We start from the raw sequence: 25,345 nt of genomic DNA on the forward strand, positions 1-25,345 counted from the left end.
GTGGCTTGGGGACAGCCCCTCCGCCGCGCTCGGCTCCGCCGCTTCAGACACAAGCTGGCATTGTGACGTCGCCGCCGGCGGCGGCCAATCCGCGTCCGCCGGCGCCCGCCCCCACGTGGGGTCGCCGTTTCCCCATTGGCCGGCGGCGGAGGGGCCGCCCGGGTTTTGTTCCCCCTCCCCGCCCGCCCCGCTTTCGGCCCCAGCGCTCCGGCGGCGGCGGCGGCGCGGACCGGACCGGACCGCGTGCTCTGGGGCTTCCCCCCCCCCCTCACACCCCACCTCCGCGGCGGGTCCCACCGGCGGCACCGGGCTCCGCAGGGCCACCCTCCTCACCCCCCGGCCCCCCTCCCGGAGCGGCGGCGGCGGCAGCATGGCTCGTGGAGGAGTTACGGCGATGCCGGCTGGACGGAGCTGAACGGCCGCTCCCCCCCCCCGGGGCGGGGGAGCCGCGGCGGCGGCACCGCTCGCACTTCGCATGTCCGCGGCGCCCGGGCAGTCGGATGTGTACGGCCTTCTCCCCCCCTCCTCCTCCTCTCCATGGCCGTCGTGCTCCGGCGTTAGTTCCTGGCTTTGCTTCCCCCTTCTCCGCGCACAGGAATACCGGCGGGGTGTCCCCCCCCCGGCGCCGCCGGGCCCCCCTTTGCGTGGTGGTTTGGCTTCTTTTTTTCCTTTTTTTTTTTTTTTTTTTTTTTAGGGGCTGATTTTTCTTATTATTATTATTTTTTTTTTTTTTCCGTGCCGGAAGGAGGGCGGGGGGGGTGGGGGGGGTGTGAGGAAGCGGAGCACCGCGGAGCGGCCCCGCGGCGGCGGAGAAAGGGGAGGGGGGGGGGGGGGGGGTCGGCACCTGGCCCCGGCGGTTGCGGGCGGCTCGGCCGGGGCTGGGCTGGGCTCCGCGGGCGCGCAGCGCCTCCCCGCCGGTGCGGAGCTTTGCGCTGGGGTTTGGCGGGGGGGGGGGGGGGGGGGGGACGACGACGACAGCGCGGAGAAAAAGCCGGACCGGCCGGGCACCCCCCCCCCCCCTTTTCCTCGCCTCGCTCCCCCCCCCCCCCCCCCCCCTCCTCCTCCTCCGCCCCCCGCACGGACTTTCCTCTCCTCTCTTTGTTCCAGTTCTCGGCCTCTCCGGGAGCGCTCCGGGCACCAGCGCACGTCGCGATCGCCCTAGCGAGGCACGGCTCCAGTGACCGCGCCCCAGCCCGGCCATGTACCCCCAGGGCCGGCACCCGGTGAGTCCCGTTCCCCCCCGCACCACTCCACCCCCCCACCCCCCCCCCCCTCCCCGATCGTCCCTTTCCCCGGTGCTGAGCCCCCCCCCCCCCCTTCTCCTCCCCGCAGGCTCCGCACCAGCCGGGCCAGCCGGGCTTCAAATTCACTGTGGCCGAATCCTGCGACCGGATCAAGGACGAGTTCCAGTTCCTGCAAGCCCAGTATCACAGGTGAGCCCGGGGGGGGGCCGGGCCGCCCCCTTCCCCTGCCTCCTCCTGCCCCCCCCCCCCCCCCCCCCCCCCTTTCCCTGCCCGCGGGGTCTCACCCCTCTGCTCCCCCCCCCCCCCCGCAGCCTGAAAGTGGAGTATGATAAGCTGGCGAACGAGAAGACAGAAATGCAGCGCCATTACGTTATGGTAAGAGACTTTAATCAGATTTCGGATCAGGCTGTAAATGTCATTAGCTGGTAGCCCGGCCGTACGCTGGGGAAGGTGGGGGGGGGGGGAACACACGACGACGGGACACCCCCCCCCCCTCCCCTCCCCCCCGGTTTGCCTGGGGACCCCCGCCGCCCCGGGAGGGGGCCGCCCGCCCGGTGCCAGGGCCCAGCACCGACCGGGAAGGCTGGAAGCGAAATAACGAAGTTTCCTGTTAACCCCTTTCTGCCGATGTCTGGGGCCCCGGGGGAGTGGGGACAGGAGCAGCAGCCCCCGGGGGCGGGGGGGGGGAACCGGGCTGCCCCCCTTGCTGCCCCGGAACGGGGTGAGGCAGCCCCGGGGCATCCCTCCCCCCGGGGAAAGCGGGCTCTTTTGTTGCCGCAGAAGGCTTTATTTATTTATATATTTTTTTTTTTGCCAAAATTAGCATTGTGGGGCCCCGGGTGGGAACGTTTGTGGGTCTGATGGGTTTAGAGGGACCCAGCACCCTTATTTTCCCGGCGGGGGGAGGAGGCTGGGGCGCTCCGGGGGAGGGGATAAATCAACCACCTCCCACCCCCCCCACCCCACCCCCCCAGTGAGAAACTGGGTTTTTGGCCAGACTACGGGCTGTACCTGTTCTGCCAGGGCTGTGCAGACGCCTGTCACACAGCTCTGCGCCTCTTTGTTTTTCTAAGTAGCTTAGGAGGAGAAAACAGGAGTAAAAAGGAGTGTCCTCTTGTTAAATGCATGCCAGTTAAACCCCATAAACATCTGCTTATTATAAGGTATAATTTCCTTGGCTACCAGTGCTTTAAGTGCAGTTCTGACCGGGATGCTTTCTGGTAATGACCTTATGCAAATACCTTCTGTTAAATTAATTCAAATTCTTCTTGGCTTTTTTTTTTTTAATTATTATTATTATTTTATTTATTTTTTCATTCCCCAGTACTATGAGATGTCGTATGGTTTGAATATCGAGATGCACAAACAGGTGAGTAATTTGAAGGGGGGGGGAAATTGTGATTGATTGATCTCCTGTTGCCCTTTTCTCAACCCGAGATAAAATAGGCCCTGATTGCACTAAATGGGGAGTAAGTGCTGAAGTCAGGGATGTGATTCCAGGTGGGATGTGCTGGCCTGGCAGTTCTGCCGGGAACTGCAGGTTGATGGCAGGCCGGTGGGGGTTTTTTTGCCTATATTCGGGAGAAAACGTAGGTTTTGGAAAGAGTGTTTATGAGAAGAGGTGAAAATAGCCTTGCCTTCCACGCTGGGAGGTCGGTACCTGGAATAGCGTGTTCCCAGCACTCGGAAAATACTGTTATCTCCTGCGTTTTCCTCTGGTTTTGTTGTTGGTACAAGGCGACTGTTTCTAAGGTCGTAGCCCTGATACTCGCCGTGCTGTAGCGTGAGACTTAGAAGGGAATTATCTTCAGGGATACCGATATCTTCTGGTGTGTTGCTCAATGTCACGGATTTGTCTTTGCATCTGGAAAATGAAGCAATGTTTGGTACTGGGTTTCTTTTTTCTTTTTTTTTTTTTTTTTTTTCTTTCCAGTCTCCTCTAATATGTAACTTGCCTGAAGGAAAAATATAGCAGGCCGTAGCAGAATGCGGTGTGCCACCTTGATAAGATTATAGTTAAAGAGCCTAAAGGCTGGGCACATGATGGTAAAACTTAAAGGAATAAAGTTATTATTGAGATTAGACCTGATTATTTGTGCTGCTGCTGCTTACTGGTTTTAGAAGTAGTTCTAATTAAGAACTTAAGGCAGATAGAAGTTGACATCAACTTTGCAATTCGCAAATCAGCCCCATTCAGCTCCGGAGTGGTTTTGCTTTAATAGCAGCATCACAGCCCTGAGTAAGAGCCTGTCGTTGGCCCCGCTGATGAGATTCAAAGCAGCCTGGCTGTGAATCTGCCTCTCTTCTTCTCCGCACACACTTCCCTTTAGCTTTCTGGTACCGAGTCACAGGGTAACGAAAATAATTACTGCTTAGTCTTCAGTTTTGGGGTTTTTTTTAAAAATATCTTCTTCCATGCAGATAATCCCGGCTTCTTTCTCTGCACTGCTTCTGCCTGGGCGAAGGTGTCCTGGCGAGGTGGGGAGCCCTGGGGGGGGCTGCGCCGGAGCCTGCGTCCCCCGTGCCCGGGGCGAGCGGGGAGACGCGGGGCCGGTGTGTGGCTCGGGGAGAGCTGGGGCACGGCTCTGCCGTGGTGCAGCCGGGAGTGCGCCTGAACGCGGGATTGCTGCTGGGGCCGGTGGTGGCCTCCTGCGAGGACCCCCGTCCCCGCATCGCGTCTGCGTCCGGAGGGACACGGACCCTGCGGCCTCTTCGGAAACACTGGAGGGATTGGAATAACGCTGGCGTTGGGGAGAGGGGATGCCTCTTGCCACCTCCCTCGGTGATGGAACAGCTTCGCTCTGTGCAAACGCTGGGAGATGCTCAAATTATACAGGAAGATTGAGCTTTTTCTCTCCACCGAAGCTCTGGAAGCAGTTGCTCTTTCCCGAGATGTGTGGTGTGTTTTCCACTGGCGTGTGGTTGCGAGCGGAAACGGATGGGAGAGGGTCTGCAGCCCGGGACCAGCATTGGGGGCCGGGGGTGAGACCCTGGCACGGGCTCTGGCTTTGGATGGAGCGCTCCACCATCGGCTCCATCCCGCGGTGTGACCACGGAGCGTGTCTTCCCGGCGGCGTCTCTGGGGTGGTTTGGGAGGGTGGTTGAGGAGCCTCAAGATGCCCGGGGGTGGTTTTTCCCCGTGGGGCTTGGCCTCTGCTGCCCTCCCCGACCCAGCTTTTGCGGGGTGGCAGCTCCCACGCCGGCGGGCTGGGGAGCCCCTGCGTGGTCGGGGTGCCTCGCCGGGAGCTTCGCCGCCCTGCCGCTCGGCAGATAAATCCTCGCCGGATGATTCCAGCCCGCGCCGAGCATCCCCCGCCTGCTCTCCTTGTTCCCGCTGACATATGCTGCCTGCCTGGTGCTGGGGGAAGTTTGGGGAGGCGAAGCTTGTCTCCCTTCTTTAATTGACAGCGATGTGCGCGGCGCTGGAGGAAAACAAAAGCCTCCCCGAGCTGTTCCCAGCGCGCTTCCAGGCAAAAATGGGGCTAGTGGGAGGGCTGGGAGAGCTGGGCCCGGCGGGTTCCCCGGGGAGGCTTCACCCCCTTTTTTTTGGGGGGCTGCAGCATCCCCTCGAAAGGCATCATCCCCTCGTCCCGCCGCTAATTGCAGCGTGGGTCCTGCCTCGCATCTGGTTGAGGGTGGCTGGTCCTGAACAAACAAGTTTATCAGCTGACCTGTTTAGCGGTTGACTTGTGTTTATCTGCACACAATCAAGTAGACTGAAGTGCTTGAATTATTCATGCAGTGTCCTGCCCTCCAGACTTGACTGCTTGTGATTACATCTGCTTGAGACAAACATTGATGGATACTTCATCTTTAAGCAAAAGGGGATTGTCTGTCTGTGGGCTTATATAACAGATTATCTCTTCTACGCTGAATATTAAGTGTGTGCATATGTGGGTTGGTTGGTTTGTTGTTTTCCCCCCCCTCCCCTTTCTTCTCGTTTTGTTTCTCGTTAAGGGGGAAGAAGAAAAAAAAAAGATGTAGTTTCATAAACAACTCCATATGCAAGGAAATATTTAGGAAGTGACTACCCACTTTGTTGCATATAAGGCAGCAAATTGCTCCTTACATCAGTCTTCCTGCTGAAGGAGGGAAGCTCTTATCCCGGCTCCACTTTCTTGGACCTCAGGTCGGTCAGGAGTTTTCGTTTCAAACCTGAGTGAAACTCTCTCTTTTTTTTTTTTTTTTTTTTTTAAGGGTAATTGATTTTTACAAAAGCAACTTTCGTGCCCCTGTTGTTCTTGCATTGTTTTTGTTCAGATCTCTGTAGATAATCGCCCAATGTGATGGAATAATGATTCCAAAAGACAAACTAATTTTGCATGGGGGAACGGGACACCTTGGAGGGGAGAACCTTTGTGCTGATTATTATATATATATATATATTTTTTTTTATGGCTGAGAACTCTCCACATAAGCACTTCTTGTTTTCGTGCTTAAACACTTAATGCTTGGAACAAACCTAAACCCTCCTGACGCTTCCAGGGGAAGAGAGGCATGCTGCTTTTTTTTTTTTTTTTTTTACTTTTTTTTCTAGAATATTCCAAGAACACAATATACTTTCTGTCATGCTTGTTAGCAAGGAGTGCCAGGTAATAATTTGCTAAATACTTCAGAAGCCGAGTAATTTGTTAGCGTGATACTCTCAGGTCTCCTAAGGTGGAAGGGAATAGCTGTCAACCAGCTTAACCTCTCCTTCTCCTCGGCTTTGTGGGAGGCGCTGGGAACCCCGGCTGGGTTTTGGGGGTCCCAGGTGGGTTTCGGGGGGTCCCGGGTGAGCCCTGTCCCCCCTGCAGCCCTGGGGCCGGTGGTAATTGTGTAATGAGGGGTTGTGGCTCCCCCCTCCACACCCCCTCCTCCCTGAATTTAATTCTCATCAGTGAAGCTCTCCACTTTGCTAATAACGATAGCAGCCACAAATAGCTTTCAACATGCCATTGACAGCCTGGTTGGAGAGAGCACTTGAAATAGTGGTAGACAGCTGAAAGTACCCATAATTGTGCGCCGGAGTGAGAACCACACTGCTCAAGGGCCTTATTTTCATGTGCTTAAAGAGACAATATCCTGGTTTCAACAGATGCTTCTGGTGCTTCACCGGTGGTGTGATTTACTCCTTGCCTTTCTCCCACCGCCCCTGCCACCCTCTGCCAGGGCTGAGGTTTTGGGTGGGGTGTGTGTGTGTGTGTGTGTACTCAGCCTGGGGGGAGACCTGGGGTGGCTGCAGGAGGGTTTTGGTGGTCCAGACCCATCTCAGAAGCATCGTTGGGGGGGGTGTGTGTGTGGAGGGACTTGTGGTTTTGGAGCCAAGGAGAAAGCTGGGGTCTCACCGGTGGGTGCTTCTCCCCAGGAGTCTTGTGTGAACTGTGGGATGATGCTGATGCCGTGTTCCTGCATCCCATGGACCATCGCCTTCGGCTGCCAACCCCATTGTTCTGGTGGTTTAGGCTTGGAATGGAAAGTCTTAGTGGTGTTTTGGTGTGTTTTTTAGGAGGAGGAAGGGCTGAATGAGCGATGCTGTGCCTTCAGCCCCTTCTCTCCGGCTCTTATCCCGCCATTTAAATTGATAACCGAGGGCAGGCTGGAGTTTGGTCTGGTGTGGCCCAAAATCCGTTCTGAGAGCGCGTCTGAGATGGTCTGGTCTGGTGCGTTGGTGGGACTCGCTTCAAAACGGTTGATGGAGGATGTGACCAGGTTGGGGTGCATGTGCTTGGTGGGGGGTGTTTGGGGAAGGCTGGGGTGCTCCCCGCGCAGCAGTGGCTGCAGAGGTGGTTTCTGCTCCTCCATCCCCAAGGAATCCTGAGCTCTGGGAACCCACGAGGGGTTTGGGTCTGGTCCCGTGCCCCGGGGTCCTGCCCCAGGGTGCTGGGATCAGCTCCGGGGGGGTGTGTGCGTCCCCGGGGGCAGCGCTGGGGCTGGGGCACCCCTTTTGCTGCTGAGGGCTAACACGTTTTGGCACAGAGAGCATCTCAGTTGCCCAGAGCGCTGCCGGCAGGGCGTCGGGACAGCCCCGCACACGGGGGTGTGGGTTCGGGGCCATTTTTAAGGTTGTTCCTTTCAACTCGGCTCTGCGTATCCCGCGTTATTTTTAAACTTCCCTCTGCCACATCCAGGTGTAAAGACGAGAGGCTGGGGGGAGCCAGCCCCGCAGCTATTTATCACCATGCCGCTGCAGCCGCAGCCCCTGCCCGCCTCTTGACTGGGCTCCAGCGGCGGCTCCGTGCCCTGAAGTGCTTCGGGTGCCGGGGGGGGGACATGGGACTCTGGCCATTTTAAGAGCCGGGTGACAGGACTCGCCGCCTGTGGCCCGGAGCGGTCTGGGCTCTTGATTTATAACCAGCGCAAATGTTTTTCTCCGATCCCTCCCTGCTGGCGAAACATCACCCGGAGGGTTTCATGTCTAGCAGCGGGTCAGATTCCCGGCGGGGGTGGGGGGCGAAAGGGGGGGGGGATTAGTCGGGATTTCAGGTTCTCCTGACTCCTTGCCCTTTTTAATGAGTGGCACGGAGCTGCTGTCGGCATCCCGCTGCCCCGGGGTGAGCGTCCCATGGGTGCTGGTGCTGGGCTGTGGGTGCCTTCCCCGGGGTGCCCTACGCAGCCCCCAGTCTCTTACCCGCCGCTCATCTGCATCCCGGCGATGTACGCCGTGGTCCAGCAAAGATGCAGGGCGTCAAGAGGGGATGAGGAGGCCGGGATTGCCATGGCAACCTGCAGCAGAGGGGGGGAATGGAGGTTTTTCTTGGCAGGAGCAGCTGGGGGCGGGGGGGGGGGCTCGGTGGGCTCTGCCGTTCTGGGTCGAGGTGATGAATGGGCCGTTATGGGGAAGGTGTCGGGCATGAAACCCTCCCCTGTTCCCAGCGCGCTGGAGGATCCCCTTCCGCTCCCGATTTAAACTTTTAATGGGGACAACTAGAGTTTAATAAGCCGGGGAATGGGAAAAAGTTAAAGTGAACAAATATTTGAAGATCATTGAATCTCGTGTTAGCAGGAAACCTCACGGTTGTAAACATAACATTTTGGACATCTAATATCTGCTTGCTCGCCGGGTCCCATGTGGGAAGGCTCTCTCTTTGCAGAGCACAAAGTTTTTTTCTTCAAATCCCCGTTGGAAGTTTGGGTGGGATTGGATTGAAACGTGGAGGCGATGGGTCGTCGTGTGTCCTGGGTGTCTGGGCCGTGTTAGCGCTCGATGATGCCCAGGGAAAACCCAGCACTTTCCCTCCCTCTCCCCCTCCCTCCCTCCTCCGGCCTCTTTGGATGCTGCGTTTCTCCCTTCACACCGTAACGCCAGGCAGCCGGAGGGACTGCTCCTGCTGCCACCGCTGTTTTCACCTCAAATAAGGATTGAATTTGTTCTAGAACTGGTTGGGGGATGGAAAAAAAAAAAAAGAGCATTTCCAGGAGGAAGAGCCGTGCCAGAGGAGCGGTGCGCCCGGTGCTTGTTGCGTCCAGAATCCAATAGGCTTCATCTGAAGGAATAAATATTTAATGGGGCTGCAGTTTATATATAATCTAATCGATGCCTCGGTGCCAAAAGGGCCTTTAAAAAGAGGTTTATCTATCGCTGAGCAAGGTGTGATGTGAGCGCCGGGGTGGCACTGCTGCCACTTTGAAGTGGCCCGGAGTGGCCGGTGGCACGCACGGCGCCAGCCCCACGCGCCTTCGGACGTGGCAGCGGGGACTCGGCTTCTGCGGTTCTTAGCTTGCCCGCTTTGTGGGCGCAGAGCGGTTGGTTGGTGGGCGATGGCACCGGCCACAGCTCGCCCTTCCCTCTGGGCAAGGAGCATCGTGCCTTCACTGGCCACCCCAATGAGCCCCGCTCTCGGCTCCGTGACCGCCCTGGTGACTCCGGCGCTCGCCTGGCTGTAGCCAAGGCGCCCTGCGTCCGAGCCGCGGTCGCTTCCAGCTGCCTCTGCCTGGCCCCAGCGCGGTGCCCTGACCTCTGGAGGGGCTAATAAAAGCATCAGGTGTAACGCGATCATCGGGGGGGGTGGGGGGGGCTTTCGGAAAAGACGAGGGCCAGAAATATCCCCCTGGCTTTGAAGCCGAAACCGGCGACGGCCCCGCCAAGGTGCTGCGGGAGCGGGTGGTGGGTCCCGGGGACCCCTCGCAGCGGGTCCCCGAGCTCCGGTGGCCGTGGGGTCTCTGCGGGGTGAGTCCAGGCTGGGGGAGACGGGGGTTCTCCTGGCATCATCCTGTTGGTTGTGTTCATGAGGTTAGTTTTGTGGTGACACGGCTGTGCCGCAGCCACTGCCCAACTCCTCAGAGCAAGGGTCGGGTGTCTGTTGGGTATTTTTTTTCCTCCAAACTATGATAATTTGGATTTTATTTTTTCTTGCGGAGTTTGAGAGCAGGGGGAGCCGAGAGCCCCGCTCTGGGTTGGCACCCCACTGGGTCTGGGATTAAAAATCCCAGCGGTCGTAGGGTGCGTCCTGGGGACGCCTCGGGGCCGAGCAGGGGGGATCGGGGAGGATGAAGCTTTGGGGGTGACGATTTGGGGAGCACGCGGGGGCTCCCTGAGGCGGGGGCGGCCGCCGGCCGTCTCAGGGACGAGGCACCTTGCCAATAGGAAGGCTGGAGCGAGACCCGGTTAATCGCTTGTGGTATTGATAACGAGCTGCTCGGGGCTGTCGGAAGGAATTTCTGGGTGTTTGATTCCGCGCCAGGGCTCGGCTCCGGCCATTGTTGCGGCGCTGAATCCTCCCGGCCGCTCGGGCGGTGTTTGAGTTGGCCCAAAAGCTGTTTTAACAGCTGCCTGGGCCGGCGGAGCAGCCGGTGTTAACTCTTGGGAGCCGGGCAACGGCGATCCGGGAGCATCCGTGGGGTGCAGGGTGTGGGGCAGGGTGGCACCTCCCGGCTCACCCCAAACACGCGCCGGGGTGGTCGCTCGAGGAAAACGTTACCCCCGGTTACCGGAGGTGTTGCAGAAACCACCAGTTTGACACCACAAACTCCCATTTCACGTGGTGGAGCCGAGGGCTGTCCGTGGCCACGGGTTAATCTTCCGGAGCGGGGTGTGAGGGTGGCAAAAGGAGCCCCGACGGCTCCGGTTTGGGGTGGGGAAGGACCTGGATGGTGCCGGGCTCCGGGCGAGCACCCACCAGCCCTCCCTGCTGACCCAGCCCTGGCTGTGCCGGGCGGCCTGTGTTTGCCGAGGCTTTTCCTAAAGAAAACGCCCGCAAATAAGCGCCAGGAGCGGAAGGGGATGGCGAGGGGCTGTCCCTTGTGTGTGACAGCTGGACGCCTAAATTGATTATTTTTTTTTCTGTGATCTGGCCTCTTTGGAGAGCAGCGGCTCCAAGGATGGGGAGCTCTGCTCCTGCCTGGCCACGTCGTCTGGAAGCCAGGGGAGTCCAGGCTGGTGCGAAGCTGCTGGGGCTGGTTCCCGGCGCTCCATCCCATGATGGGAAGGGGACCAAAGTGTCCCGAGGGGCGCGGGGAGTTGGGACCGTGACCCTGCGCTGGCGAGCACAGGGTGTGTGTGGAAGTGCTTTTGTTGACTCCCTTGGGAATCCCCACTTCAAGAGGAACCGCAGGGATGGGGGGCGCGGGGAGGGGGATGCACGGTGCTGCTGCTGGGAAGCCTCGTGCAGCCCACGGGAGGTTGGTTGCTGGGCACTAACTGTTGCTTTTTCTTCTTCCCTTTTCTTGCAGACAGAAATTGCTAAAAGGCTGAATACGATTTTAGCTCAGATCATGCCTTTTCTGTCACAAGAGGTAAGGACGTTTTCACACCCCAGATGAGGGATGCTACTTCTCCGGGGGGGGGGGGCGACACACAGCTTCCCCAGGAAGGCACTTCTTGGGGTGTCTCACAAGGAGGCATGGACCTGCTCCCACCAAACCCATGTTTTGGGGATGTGGGGCTCCTCTGGGGTGCCCAATGAGAAATGAGGCTCGGATCCCGTATGTGCACTGTAAAACCCTTGGGGTGGGGGCAAGCTGGACCTTCTGAGGGGGTCTGTGCTGGGCCTGTGGAGCAAAAAAGGCTGTGAAGGGCTGCTCGGGTCCCCCTGCACCCCATGGAGCAAGAACCTGCTGCTCTCGTGGGCAAAATATAGACCGAAAAAAGGGGTGACCAGCTCTTGGGGGGGGGTCACGCCTCGGCTCGGTGTCCCTGTGGGCCGGCTCTGACCTGGCCGTGCACCTCTGTCCCCGCAGCACCAACAGCAAGTGGCACAGGCTGTTGAACGTGCCAAGCAAGTGACAATGACGGAGTTGAATGCTATCATCGGGGTACGTGGACTTCCCAATCTGCCTCTCACCGTGTGTATACCCCTTTTATTCCTATCATTTACCATAACCAGAGGCAATCCTGTGCTCAGGCGGGCTTAAAGAAGGGCGGCTCCAGCACCCCGCTTGTCCCACAGCCCCCCAAAACCACCAAAACTCCCCCAATCTGGCATCGAGCGAGTCGGGGGGTGGCAGCCACCGCTGGGGCAGCCCAGTCCCCCCTCTCCGGGCGCTAATGCAGCACCGGAAGCCTCCACCAGCCAAATTAGATGTTCTCCGTGAGACTGGGGAGCGTTTGGGGTGCCCGGCAGCCCTCCCGGACCCCCCTGAGCCCAGGCATGTCTCTGCGTGTGCTGTTGATGTGAAATGTGCTGTAAAACTTGACGGAGTTGTTGTTCCATGCATTGACTTACCCGCTCCCGTCGTACCGGGCTCTCTCTCTGGCAGATCTCGGGCGGTTTTTAAGACTAACAATTTTTATTGTCTCTTTAATTGATGGAACAGTCTCAGCCCTGCAACAAAACCTGCTCTCTCCTGGAGCTCCCTTAACCCTGGGACATCGGCGTCCCCAACCAGTGTCCTGGGGAGGAGGTGGCTCCAGAGCTCCTCTGGGTTTTGGTGTCCGTTTTCCAAAAAATACTGATTTTCAAGAGTTTTTTTTTTTTTTTTTTGAGTAACTCTTTGCGCTTTTCTTAAGCTACAAGGATCTTTGTGATTCTCTACATTTTGCTTGCTTTTATATACCTTTTTCTGGTTTTGCGGGTAGTGCCGAGTGTAGAAATGTGCTCTGGGCTCCTGCAGCCCTTGGGGATGAGAAAAGCCTCGGCTGCAGCCGGATCTCTCCTGGTGGGGCTTGTGCGATGGTGGCACTTGGGAAGCGGTCAGGCGCACGGGACTGTGTCTCCTGGGGTGGCCGGTGGCACCAGGAGCTGCCTGGCCTCCTGCCTGCCCCTCGCACCTTCCCAGAGGGCTGGGAGGTGACAGGAGCATCCCTGGCAGTGACAGCAAAGGAGGGAGACGCTTGGCTTTGATGAGCTGCTTTAAGTCGCAGCCAGGAGCCCAGGCGGCTGGAGGCAGATATTGGAATTCAATTAAGGTAAATGAGCGGGGCCTGTGACCCCCATTTTCAAGGTAATTGCTTCCTCGGATCAGAGAGAGAGTGTCGTCTTGTCATTAAGCAGTCAGGCATTTAATCGCTTTGCCTGACGAACTTCCAGGAGGCAGGAGTTATGGGCGGCTGGGGGAGCGCTGGGGTGGGACGGCAGCGGGGGGAGAGCATCGTTCTCCCTCATCCATCCTCCATCCTCCATCCATCCATCCTCCCTCCGGGGAGGGTCCCAGGGTGGGGAGCGATCCCTTTGCACTTTGATGGCTGGAGAGGGCAGAGCTCGTCCCTGAGATGTGATTTGGGCAGATTTGGAGCTGTTTTGGGTCACAGTCCCTGCTGCACCTGCCTTCGTCCCCCCCGCCCCTCCCCGAGATGTGAAAGCCAGAGGGGTTTGGGTTTTCGGTGGTGTGTTTTGTTTCCTCCCCCACCCCTTTGTGTGCACACAGAGGGGTTTGTTATTGTAGGGTTGCTCGTGTGGGGGGCAGATGGCTCAAGTTTGTTTGTTTTTTCTCGTGTGGAAGAGGGCAGAGCACTGGGGTGTGCAGGGACCCACACCCTCTGTGTCCCCATGGGACAGCAGAGCTACCCGCCCCCCCTCCCTGCGTTGGTGGCTGCCAATGCAGGGGTGGGGGGGGTTGCTCTGCTGTCCCCTGCCATGCCCTGGAGCGAGAGAAGGGAACTGCACCAGCATCTTGGTGCAGGTGCCGCAGACAAAATCGACACACCGAATCATTAAAACCTTCTTTTTTTATTTTTTTTTTTTTTTCGCCCCTTTTGAGGTCAAGAACTGTTAATTTTATGCATCTAGGCCATTGTCTCACAGTTCCCCTGCTTCAGGCTTCTGTGAAATTGAGCCCTTGATTTGGTTATAGCTCTGGAAATGATTAGACTACTTTACTAAATTTAACGCAAGTGGTGAACTTAAGTGGTGAACCATTAAATCGGTTAACAAAGGCATGAAGCATGATGTACATAATCCAATTAAAAACACTCTACATACGAGATATTCCTTGCCAGCCTTTCTCGTAAATTGTAACCTCCTTCATATCTTCACCATATTTGTCTGGCACATGCCGAGGGGACTCCAGAAGGAAAACATCTTCCCTGGCTGCGCAGCTCCCACCAGCTCCTCTCGCCCTGCCCGGACCTGGGGGATGCCGATGTCCCCGCTGTCACCCCAGGGGTGGGTTTGCAGCGCCTTTGCCTGCCCCTTCTTGCTGCAGGCGGCGTGTCCTGGGCTTTGCAGGGAATCCAGCCCAGTTTGGGGCCCCACCAGCAGATGGGAAGCCCCCGGTGCAGCCCCCTGAGGTGGGGGGTCTGAGCTCGCCCTTCAGCTTGGTCCCTGGCCCTGGAAGGCTGCCCCGTGTCCTCGCACGTACCCCACTGTGGGCACGGCTTCATGGGGGGGGACCCTGATCCTGCTCGGAGGTGAGGGGTGTTTTTGTGAGGTGCGGATGCGGGAGCATCCGTGATGCTCCCATCCCCCTGTGCGATGAGGATGCAGAAGCAGGGGTGTGGTTTTTGGGTGGTGAAGGTGGCCGGAGAGCTCCTGCAGCCTGCCCCCCCCCGGGTTGTTTGCAACAAGCTTCCATGCGATGTATTTTTTATTTTTTTTTTTTTTAAAAACAACCTTTTTCAGGGAAGGGAACAAGGGGCAGGGGAGGGAGGGAGGGTGGGCTTTTCAGCAGAAAAGATGCCAAGAGAGCAGCGTTGCTGAGCCTCCGCCGCGTCCCTCTGCGCCGTGGAGTCTCCAGGCGGGTTTTATCTCCCTCCGTGGAGTCTCCAAGCCGTGATTCCAGAGCACTGGGCCAGGAGGGACGTGCATCGACTGTTCCCTGGGCTGATGTGCACAAGCAGCGGAGCGATGCAGCCGGGAAGGATGGCAAGAGATGGCCACGGAGCTACGAGCAGAGCCTGAGCATCCTCCAGCATCCACACGGGCACCCTCGGTTGCAGTGGGAATGTGTGCTGGGCTCATCATCTTCTTGCCACGGGAGTGCCCTGGCCGGGGCATGGCTCCTTCCAGCGGTGCCGGGATGGGGGTCTGCAGCCCCCGGGTGTGATCTCCGCTGCCCCATGGAGCTGTGAGCAGCCCAGCCCCGATGCCGGATGGAGGGATAAGACTTGGAGCCAGAGCTGCCCCGTGCAGGAGGCTTTCCGAATGGATTCTGCTCACCGGTTCCTGCCTGCCAGAGGGGAGAAAAAACACCTTTAAAGTGGGATATTGTCTTGATGTATATTTCCACCCCCCCTGAGCTGGAGTGGGGGCTGCTGCAGGTGGGCTCAGACCTCACGGGGCCAGTCCTCCGCGGCTCACCGAGCCCTTGGATGGATGTATTTGCTGGCAGCTTAAAAAAAAAAAAAAAAAAAAAGGGAAGAAGCCAGTTGTTTTCTGCATCGGTGGAGGGCGAGGCTGGAGGTGGTGGTTCTTCCTGCCTTCCCCGCTCTGCCCCAGCTGGATGCTGCTGCAGATGCTTGTGGTGGAGCTACGTGGTCTCCTGGGGCCGTGCCAAGGCTGGGACCCCCATCACCAGGGCTGGAGTGTTGCTGCATGGACCTGGGGTGCCCACGAGACCGTGTTCCCCCCCTTCTCTGGGGGGGAGCTGTGGGGAATGTCACCCTGGCGTGGGAAGCTCCAGGAGGAGCGTTATTCAGTGCCCACCATGGAAGTTGGAGATTGCTGAGGATAAAGCGTTGGATCTCTGCATCCCAGCCCGGCGGTGGTGGGAACCACTGGAAAACTTGTGCAGGAGGGGAGTGTATCGTGCTGGAAAACCCATCAGGGGCTGTCTGTTCTCCAGGGTGATGCTCTGATGTAACGGCCAGCCCTGCCTCTCGCTTAAATGGCTGGAAATCATGTGAGACTGGGACTGTAAAGAGCCTCATTGATTTCAGCAAGAGCCGGGGCTCTGTTCCTCTTGCTTCGGTGTCGGAGGGATTGATCTCGCTCCGTGTGCGTGACGAGGAGACGGGGACTGTGCTCCGTGCTGGCAAGGAACACGCCAGCACCATCCAGCAGAGCCACGGGGGCTGGGGACCCCCACCACGAGCCCTGGTGCTCCCCTCGCCCTGCCAGCGAGCTCTCCTTGCACTGGTCTGAGGACCCCTCCCCAACCAGGGGTCCTGAGGATGCTCCCCCTCCTCTGCCCTGTGGATGGAGCAGCCCAGCAGAAGTCGAAAGCTCCTGCTTTTTGAGGACACGGTGATTTATGCTTTTCCTATAACAGCGCTGCAGAGGCCTAATTGCCTTCTCGATTTGGCTTCTGCCACAGCTGAGACCTCGGTGCTGCCCAGAAGAAGCTGCTTTTTAAGATAATGCATCTCCTCTGCCTGAAACTGCTGCTGCTGCCTTTCTGATCTGACCCCCCCTGCCCCCGGCTTGTGTGCTGCCGGGGGGGGGGGTTCCCTCTCCCCCTCGCAAAAAGGCTTAGAAACCGGTGCCTGGCAGGTGTGGGTCGCCCACCCGCTTCCCTGGGACCAGAGGCTTCTCGGTACCGCGGTGCTCATGGGCATGTGACAAGTCATCCCCCCCCCTCCTCCTTCCTGCTGCCCCCTAAAATAGGTCCTTCGGCGGGGAGGTGGGTGGAAGCTGTGCTTCCCCTGGAGATGTGGCTGCAGTTTGGGGGTTTTTCCCAAAAGCTGCACCTTGCCTCCTGCGGGGGCTAGCGGGGCGTTTGCGGGGTGCACCTGGGGGGTGCAGGGTGCCCCCGGCCTCGCCGGGGGTCTCTATGGGCAGCCTTGCAACCAGGACCCTTTGCTGCACTGTGGGCACGGGGGGGGCTGCAGGCTGGGGGGCACCAGCCTTGCTCCGGGGCAGGAGGAAAACTTTTTAAGTGCACCTTCCCTGCAGGAGGGGGTCGAGCTGTGAGCGCACACCTCGGGTTAAACCTGCTCTCAGAGCTTTCCCAGTGTGTTTTGTGGGCTGTGCTGGGGTCGTGTCCCCCGTGGACCCTGTTGGGGGGCACCTGGGTGCCTCCCTGTGCAGCTCTGGAGACAATGTGCTGGCCTCAAGTTGCGCCAGAGGAGGCTTAGGATGAATATTAGGAAAAATTACTTCACTGAAGGGGTTGTGAAGCCTTGGCAGAGGCTGCCCAGGGCAGTGATGGAGTCGCCATCCCTGGAGGTATCTAAAAGCCGGGCAGAGGTGATATTGAGGGACATGGGTCAGTGGTGGCTTTGGCAGTGTTGGGTTGGTGGTTGGACTCGATGACCTGAAAGGTCCCTTCCAACCCAGACAATTCTATGGTTCTATTTCCTTGATGGAAGTGTAGGGTCCCTCATACCCAGGAGGTATTTTTGGGGTGTCCCTGCCGAGCTTTGAGCTGCGCTGTGGTGGCGTGGCAGCCCCCCCTTGCTCCCCGGCTGGGGCTGAGCCCCTCTGACCCCAGTGGGAAGGGTCTTCTTCTGCTCTTCCTCCGTGGGGGGGGGGTGGGATGGAGGTGCACCCGCTTGTCGTGTTGTGGAACCCTTCTGCTGTGCTTGGTGGCACTGGGGAGGGAGAAAGCCTGACCTGAGCTGGGGGAAGCATAGGGGGGGCTCTGCTGCAGCTTGAGTGTCCGTCCCCCCCCCCCCAACCCCAGCCTGTGATTCCCGCTGGAAGTCAGTTGCCCAAATGCACCTTTCGCTGGTGGCTAATTGCTGCTCGGGGTGGCCGTGGGTGCAGGCAGGAGGGTGGGAAACACGGGTTCCAGCTCCGAGACCCTCCTGGCCGGGTGGCTGGTGTCCCTGGGGTGGAGGAGCAATAGGAGTAGTGACCTGGGGCTCTTGAAAGTGCCACCACCAAGGGCAGGTCCTTGACTGGTAGCCGGCAACTGAGATTTCAGCTTGTTTTCAAGTTTGTAGTTGAAATAGAAACACGGGGTGGGGGCGATGTGTTTGGGTTTTCTTCCTTCCTCCGATGCCCAGCCCCGGGCTGAGGCTGCACCCACGGCTCGGCCATCCCCATCCCAGTGCAGGGGACATCCAGCCGCTGTCAGAGGGGGACAGGAGTGACAGGATGGGGCATAGCCACCCTGCGGGGAGTTTTTCTCTCACCCTCCGGTTCCTTAAAGTTGGTCCTGAGCAAAGAAGCAAAACTTTTCCTTTCTGAGGTGGCCTGCGAGGGTCCTGGATGTTTGAGTTTCCTTTCCCCGCTGTGGTTTAGCGGCTGGTGCTCCCTCCAGCCAGAGCCGCTTGCGGGGTTCTAGGTGCTATTTCTTTATTATTTTTTTTCTGCTTAGTATCTACTGAAAAGCAAAACCGTCCAAGTCTGCAGCGGTGATGTGAATTACCTTGAATTGAGGGTGACTCTTGCAGTCTGGCCTGGGGTGTGTGTGCCACGCAGGCACTCGTGCCACCCGGCCGTGTTGTGGGTGGCTGCGGTGGGGACTGTCCCCAGGGGCCGTGCCCGGGCACCCTCCGTCCCTCCTGCTAACGGGGCTTCTCCTTCCAGGCAGCCGAGCGGGGCAGCGTCTCCTCGCTGGGCATCCCCCTTCCCGGCGCTGCTCGATGCCTCGACATCCCCCCCACCCCGTCACCGGTCCCACTGCCCCCTCCCCACCTCACTGGTGGTCTCATTGCAGCAGCAGCAGCTCCAGGCCCAGCACCTCTCCCACGCCGCCCACGGGCCCCCGGTCCAGCTGCCGCCGCATCCCTCGGGTCTCCAGCCACCGGGCATCCCGCCGGTCACCGGCAGCAGCTCGGGGCTGCTGGCTCTCGGCGCCCTGGGGAGTCAGGCACACCTCGCTGTCAAGGACGAGAAAAACCATCACGACCTGGACCACAGAGGTGAGAATGAGGGGTCGGGTGGATGTGGGTCCCCCGGGGGGCTGCTGGTCGCTGCATCCCCTGGTGCTGGTAACACCCTGGTCCAGGCATGGCTCTGCTCCCACCGCCTCATCCCTCGGGGGAGCGGGATGCAGGAGATGGGCTGCTGCTTTTAGGGATGCAGCTTCCCCTAAACGATGCTCAAGGTCCAAGGGATGGGATGCAGCTTTCCCTGAACGATGCTCAAGCTCCTTAAGTCAGCCTGGGAGGCCGAGGAAGGTGATGCCGCTGCTGGAGGATATTCCCAGCAGCAGCTTCTAGATGATCCTAAAACTTCCCCTGCTTTCTTGTTGGCTGGGGTCAGGATGCTTGAGGATGGTCTCTGGGAGGTGGCAGGGGAGAGGACCTGCCTCCAGACTTGGTCCTTGCTTTGCTAATTAAGGGTAGGGAACACTAATTGTCCCAAGAAGTGATACTGGCAGATTGACCTCTGTCAGGGCGATTTGCTCGCTGCCCCCCCGAGTTTGAGTCCTCACAGGCTTTGATGGAGTCGTGCTGCAGGTCCCGCATCCCCAGGCAGCAGTGCCTTAACGGTGAAGCAGCCTTCCTCCTCCTCCTCCTCTCCATCACTCTCAGAGACTTTTTAAGTGGTCTGGAAACCAGGAATATTCATTAACAAACTGCCTGTTTTTTTCTTATTAATAGCAATAAGACAGTTTTTTAGAAGGGGAAAAAATGGCGCGTGAGTTTGGTTGCAAACCACCGGCGTTGAAGATTGTCCTGCCGAGTCCCCCAGCCCGTTGGCACCCGGGGCTCTGAGGGCTTCCCCGGAATATACCCACCCATTTGCAGGGCAGTTGCCCGCAGCCTCCCGGGGGCTGTTGGGCTCCGCTGCTGGTGCCTCTGGGGTGGTTCTCCTCCCCGTGAAGAAAAGCTATGGGTAGCCATTACACAATTACATTCGTTTTTCTGCACGGATTCAAATTTGCCAGGAGATCCCAAGGAAAACGGGGGCTGTTTGTCTGCAAATTAGCAGCTAAACTGTGTCCCGCTGGTGCGGCTGCGGAGCTGGGCGGCCGGGACCTTCTCCTGGGTCTGTGACTTCGGGTACGAGCGCCTTCAGCTGATGCCATTCCCTTTGTGTTTCGGGACGTTTGCCCTTTCCTCCGTGTGTTTTGCCAAATAAATCACATCCCCACAAAGAAAGAGGCAGGAGGCAGCGGGAGCTGGATGGATGGGGACGGGAATTTTAAAGCGAAGCCAAAGAGAGCCCGGATGGGTTTTGAGTTGAGGCAGGAGCCGTGCAAGGAGGAGCTTTTAAGGTTTATTTTCCTGTTTAAAGACTTATTCTAACTTGCTTTATTTATGTCTTCTCTTTATTTGGCTGTGACCTCACTTCTGACACCGGCTTCTTGTAAAAGAGCGAGACTCAAGTGCAGTAAGTCCTTTTATTTTTTTCTCAGTTTTTGGTGGTTGCGTCTTTTTGTTTTATCTTTTGTTTTAAAAAACAGATTTCTGGGTGTGAGCTCCAGGGATGCCTTTTGCCCAGGTCCTATTTAATCAAAAAAATAAAAAGCAAGGAAAAACCCAAAAAAAAACCCCCCACCCTGGCTGGAAGGGCTGCTGGGCTGTCAGCTGTGCCGGGGCGAGCGGAGCCGCCTCCTCCGGGCCGGTTATGAGATTTGGTTTAAATCTTTTTTTGATTGCCGGGGAGCTCGGAGATTGGGTTTCAATTGACTAAGCCCCGTGAATGAGCCCAGTCAAGTCTGCGCGGCTAAAAACCCTTTGGCGCTTAGGAAAGGCTATTTTATTCCTGATCACTCTTCTATTATCTTGGGTCATCTAATCTGCCGGGATGGGTTTGGGGCTATTACGCCATGTTAAGTAGGACTTGGAAGGTCAAGCAGTTAACTAACCAGCTAAATAACCGTGGTGGAGGGCAACCCTCACCTCCAGCGCCGCAGCTTTTTATTTGTGTCCCTGACACCTCCGTGTTAATAGCGGCCCTTTGGTTCTTGTTTTTGCCTGGGTGCAGCGCCCGAGCGTGGGTGGAGAGGGCGGGGGGATGTATTTTTCGGTGGGGAAAGGCTGGTAGGAGCTTTATGGGGGGCTGCCCTTCCCATGGAGGGGAGGGGGAGGGGACACGACGCTCAGCCCGTGCCCCCCACCCCGGGGCACACAATGCCGCCGGCTCGGGGAAAAGCTGGCAGGAACAAAGCCCGGCTGAGCCGTGGCTTTGCAGCGATTTCCTGCCATCCCCGAGCCCACAAATGGGCCTTTTGAGAGGCCGGGGGCGGATGGGAAGAAAAACGCCATTTAAGGGGGGAAGAGGGGAATTGGGCATCATTAACCCGCTCCCTCGGCGGGGAGGGGGCCGTCAGGGATGGGAAGGCTCCCGATCTATAAAATAAAGTAAGGGGGGGGGGGGGGGGAGGGGTATTCCCCGTGGAGGTTTAATGCGCACGATAATCAGAGCTAGTCATTCATATTTTCCTAGCCTTGCCTGCGCAATAAAAAATATTTAGTTTCTTGGCGGCGGGCCAGCGGCGGGGCTGAATGGATCGATGCCTCTAAATGCTTGACATGATTCTCTGGTAGCTGCGAGGTTTTTCAGCATGACTGCCTGAGAAGAAAGACCCCGGTGTTATCCAAAGCTGCTTATTGGGTACCGAGGAGAAACATGAACTGCTTTAGTTCTCCCTTTCAGCTGGGAAAGAAAGGCAGGCGGAGGAGCTTAGGAAGGTTTCTGCTTAGCAGGGGTGGCAGGCTCTGCGACCAGACATGAAATGATGGTGATTTCTCCTGCTGCTCCGAGAAACTAATTGAAGGGCGTCTGCGCAGGGCGATGCGGGGCCGGGGCTGTCTCCGGAGCTCTGGAGGGGGTTCTGTGCTGCCATTTTTCATTCCCAGCCCAATCCCGGCATGCAAGGGGTTTTCCCGAGAATGCCAGCGGCTTTCCTGGGAATGCCAGCATCTCCCGGGCTTTGCTGCTTGAAGGGAGCACAGAAACACCCCTGCCCTGAGCAGAGTTGGGCTCTGCCTTTCCCAGCGATGTGGATTTTTCCGAGTGTTTTTTTGGACGCCCTTTGGCTCGGCAGAGCTCTGCTGCTGGGGCAGCTTGGCCAGGGCTGGGATGGAGCGGTTCCTTTGCTCCCTGAATGAATCCCCTCATCCCTGGGGATGAGGCCCTGGCTCTGCTGATGCCGGAGGAAGCGTTCATGGGTGCTAGCCCTTGTGCCAAGCCCTTCCTCTGCCCAGGGATGAAGCTCTGGTGCTCCCCGTGGTGGGGCAGAGGATGATGGTGATGGGGCTGGTGCTCCCGTGGGGGGGCAGAGGATGATGGTGATGGGGCTGGTGCTCCCCGTGGGGGGGCAGAGGATGGAGATGGGGCTGGGTTAGGGGAGCACAGCTTTTCCCCTCTCTGCAGGGGTTTTGCAGGGCTGGATTTTGGGCTTGGGGCTGGTTGCGGCACCTTCTAAGCTGGCCACTTGTGAAATCCCGTTTCCTTCTGTTTCCAACTTAAAAAGTTTCTTCTCTTACTGCAGAATAATTCTGTTTCACCCTCGGAAAGCCTGAGAGCCAGCGAGAAGCATCGGAGCTCCACAGATTACAGCATCGACTCCAAGAAGCGGAAAGCGGAGGAGAAGGACAGCATGAGCCGATATGTGAGTGACAGGGACATTCCGTGCCCCCCGGGGGGGCTGGGTCTGAGAGCGGCTGGGGGACACAGTGACATGAGGCACGGGGTGTGTGGCATGCGTTCGGGCAGGACTTTGGGTGGGAGAAAGTGGGGTTTGGGTAATATTTTCCAAAGGTGGTGTGGGTGACCTGTGTCCTGCTGCTGTACTGCTGGGGATGGGGGTTCGGCTCCCCCCGGGGGGGCGCTCCCCGTCACCCCAGGGTTTGGCAGCTCGCTGCGGGATGTAACTCGCTTTGTGTTTCAGGACAGCGATGGTGACAAGAGCGATGACCTGGTGGTCGACGTCTCCAATGAGGTGAGCCGTGGGGGGCGTTTCGGTAGGTCCCCTCCTCTCCCTGCGACACAGGGAGGGGCTTTGGGGGTCGATGTCTTGGGGGTCCCCAGACACCGGCCCAATTCCTGCCTGAAAGAGGAGTCGGAGGGAGCCCTCCCCGCTGCTTGGGGGTGCCAATGCTTTCTCCTGTCTCACAGGACCCCGCCACCCCCCGGGTCAGCCCAGCCCACTCCCCCCCGGAGAACGGCATAGACAAAGCCCGTGGGCTGAAGAAGGGGGATGCACCGAACAGCCCGGCCTCGGTCGCCTCCTCCAGCAGCACTCCCTCCTCCAAGACTAAAGACCTGGGCCACGTACGTCCTTCGCTCTGCGGGGGGGTCAGGCCCTGCTGGCGCTGGGTCTGGGGGCTTGTCGAGCGGGGGCTGCGGATACCAGTGGCTGAACCTCAGCCTTTCTGTTTCTTCATCCCTTTCCATCCAGAATGACAAATCCTCGACGCCTGGGCTCAAGTCGAACACTCCGACACCGAGGAATGATGCTCCGACCCCGGGGACCAGCAGCACCCCGGGGCTGCGGCCGATGCCCGGCAAACCGACCGGCATGGACCCCCTGGGTGGGTACCAGTCCCCCGGTGCCACTTTGGGGCTGCTGTCCCCAGCACAGCTCCAGCCTGTGTCCTCCACTGGGGGCACAGCAGCTTTATGTGGGGGTTTCAGGTTTATTGGGGACCTAATCCAGCTCAGGATAGGGGTGCTGGCTGCTCAGGGGTTCCCCGTGCCAGAGGCGGGGTGAGGAGGAAGGTCCAGCCATTGCATCTTCCGCTCTGGGGTGAGCGGGGCTTGGATGCTGGTGGGCTCCGTCCCCTGACCGTGTCCCCGACCCTCCCGCAGCCTCGGCCCTGCGGACGCCCATCTCCATCGCAGGCTCCTACGCGGCTCCCTTCGCCATGATGGGACACCACGAGATGAACGGCTCGCTCACCAGCCCTGGCGCCTACGCGGGGCTCCACAACATCCCCCCGCAGATGAGCGCCGCCGCTGCCGCCGCCGCCGCCTACGGCCGGTCGCCAATGGTGAGCTTTGGAGCTGTACGTAGCATTTTTAGCTCCTTTTCTGGCTCCCGGTGGGGTGTGGGGAGGGTCTGGAGGGGTGCTGGGAGGGTGGGGGGGGGGCTTCCCTGTGTTGGCTGTGAAACTGGGGCTCCTCATTGCATTTTGAATCGGGCACCATGGAAGGGTGCTGGGTGTGGAGGTGCCTCCCCCATGGGGTGGTGTGCCACCACATTGGGGTTTATTCCTTCCCCCCACGCGTGGGAAGTACACACTGTGCAGTCTTTACTCTCACTAAACATTCAATCGAACGCTTTAAGGCAAAATCCAGGGAAATGGAGAAGCAAAACATTGCTCTGAATGCAGAGATGGGGGTTCCTGGGGTGCTGCGCATGGCTTGGCTGCTCCTGTCCCTGGGGGCTTGGGAACAGCACGGAGAGGATGGGAATGTCCCGTGGTGGTCCCTGCAGACCAGAGACCTTTGGGCTAATTCCCCAGTCCTTCTCCATTCTGGCAGGGAAAAAAATAACCATTAGCTACAGAGCAGCGAGGGAAAAGGGGGAGCCACCGAGCCTCCCCACAACCTGCTGGGGCTCGGGGATGGGGAGCTGGGGAGGTGTTTGCTGGTGTGCCCAGCTCCTGCCCGGCCTCACCCACGTCTCTGTCTCTTGGCAGGTTGGTTTTGACCCGCACCCACCCATGAGAGCCCCCGGCCTCCCCTCCAGCCTGGCGTCCATCCCCGGAGGGAAGCCGTAAGTCTTTTTGCATGCTGGGTGGGATGAGTGCGCCCGGGAGGGGGGGGCTTCAACCAGGGCTGGGCCCAGAGAGCAACGGTGGCCTCTGTCCCCACCAAGTCACAACCTGGCAGCCTGGTGGCAATGCCACCCACCCAGCCTTAATGCTGAGTTCGCAGCAAACCCCTGTCTCTGGGGTTGACCCCCCGTCCCCCCGCTTGCCCTTCCCCGGCAGAGCCTACTCCTTCCACGTCAGCGCCGACGGGCAGATGCAGCCGGTCCCTTTTCCCCACGACGCCCTGGCGGGTCCCGGCATCCCGCGGCACGCTCGGCAGATCAACACGCTGAGCCACGGCGAGGTGGTGTGCGCCGTCACCATCAGCAACCCCACCAGGCACGTCTACACCGGGGGCAAGGGCTGCGTGAAGATCTGGGATATCAGCCAGCCCGGCAGCAAGAGCCCCATCTCCCAGCTGGATTGCCTGGTAAGGGGGCTGGGGGGGGCTTCCTCCTGCGGGAGCTGGAGCATCCCTCAAGCCACAGCGGGTTGCTCCTGGTCCCCAAGTGTGTGTGTGTGTGTGTCCCCGGATTTACCCCATCTCCAATGTAGTGGATCATTCTCTGTCCCCCCCCCAATAACATGCCTGTCCCCTCCAGAACAGAGATAACTACATCCGCTCCTGCAAACTGCTCCCCGACGGCCGCACGCTGATCGTGGGGGGGGAGGCCAGCACCCTCACCATCTGGGACCTGGCTTCCCCCACGCCTCGCATCAAGGCTGAGCTCACCTCCTCCGCCCCCGCCTGCTACGCCCTGGCCATCAGCCCCGACGCCAAAGTCTGCTTCTCCTGCTGCAGCGATGGCAACATCGCCGTCTGGGACCTCCACAACCAGACACTCGTCAGGTCAGCCAGGGATGGGACCTCCTGGGGTTGCTCTTCTCCGTAACCGGGGTCTTTTTGGGCCATGTTTTTGGTGTGAGGACCTTGGGGATGGTGACAAGAATGCTGTCTCGTGAGGCTTGGTCTGTAAGCGAGCCCAACAGGCTGGTGCACCTCAGCCAAGGATGCTCTCTAGATAGACTTGGCCAAAGAAGCTGTGGCTGCCCCGTCCCTGGAGGGGTTCAAGGCTAGGTTGCGTGGGGCTTTGAGCGACTTGATCTGGTGGGAGGTGTCCCTGCCCAGGGCAGGGGGGTGGAATGAGATGATTTTAAGGTTCCTTCCAACTCTAACCATTCTATGATTCTATGATTTCCAGGTGTG

At 58.8% G+C, this 25,345-nt stretch overlaps 1 protein-coding gene across 20 annotated transcripts in view; it reads left to right on the top strand.

Moving 5' to 3' along the window:
- Positions 1-1,199: 1,199 nt before the first annotated feature.
- The window catches only part of TLE3 (TLE family member 3, transcriptional corepressor), a 28,837-nt gene continuing 4,691 nt past the window's right edge, over positions 1,200-25,345 (top strand). Inside the window, exons 1-18 of one of the 20 annotated variants that reach the window (XM_074155605.1) lie at positions 1,200-1,223; positions 1,333-1,433; positions 1,556-1,619; positions 2,569-2,613; positions 10,896-10,958; positions 11,403-11,477; positions 15,751-15,755; positions 17,319-17,352; positions 18,147-18,348; positions 19,749-19,765; positions 21,873-21,992; positions 22,272-22,322; positions 22,499-22,654; positions 22,782-22,914; positions 23,192-23,373; positions 24,025-24,101; positions 24,319-24,568; positions 24,741-24,988. In XM_074155605.1, the coding sequence (XP_074011706.1) occupies positions 1,200-1,223; positions 1,333-1,433; positions 1,556-1,619; positions 2,569-2,613; positions 10,896-10,958; positions 11,403-11,477; positions 15,751-15,755; positions 17,319-17,352; positions 18,147-18,348; positions 19,749-19,765; positions 21,873-21,992; positions 22,272-22,322; positions 22,499-22,654; positions 22,782-22,914; positions 23,192-23,373; positions 24,025-24,101; positions 24,319-24,568; positions 24,741-24,988 (1,847 nt within the window). Of the gene's footprint in view, positions 1,224-1,332; positions 1,434-1,555; positions 1,620-2,568; positions 2,614-10,895; positions 10,959-11,402; positions 11,508-15,750; positions 15,756-17,318; positions 17,353-18,143; positions 18,349-19,748; positions 19,766-21,872; positions 21,993-22,271; positions 22,323-22,498; positions 22,712-22,781; positions 22,933-23,191; positions 23,389-24,024; positions 24,102-24,318; positions 24,569-24,740; positions 24,989-25,345 lie in introns of those variants that run through there. The other 19 variants (XM_074155604.1, XM_074155607.1, XM_074155606.1 and 16 more) reach the window with 19 other exon arrangements.

Source organism: Numenius arquata, chromosome 11 (genome assembly GCF_964106895.1).
Source record: "Numenius arquata chromosome 11, bNumArq3.hap1.1, whole genome shotgun sequence".
NCBI classification, from domain to species: domain Eukaryota; kingdom Metazoa; phylum Chordata; class Aves; order Charadriiformes; family Scolopacidae; genus Numenius; species Numenius arquata.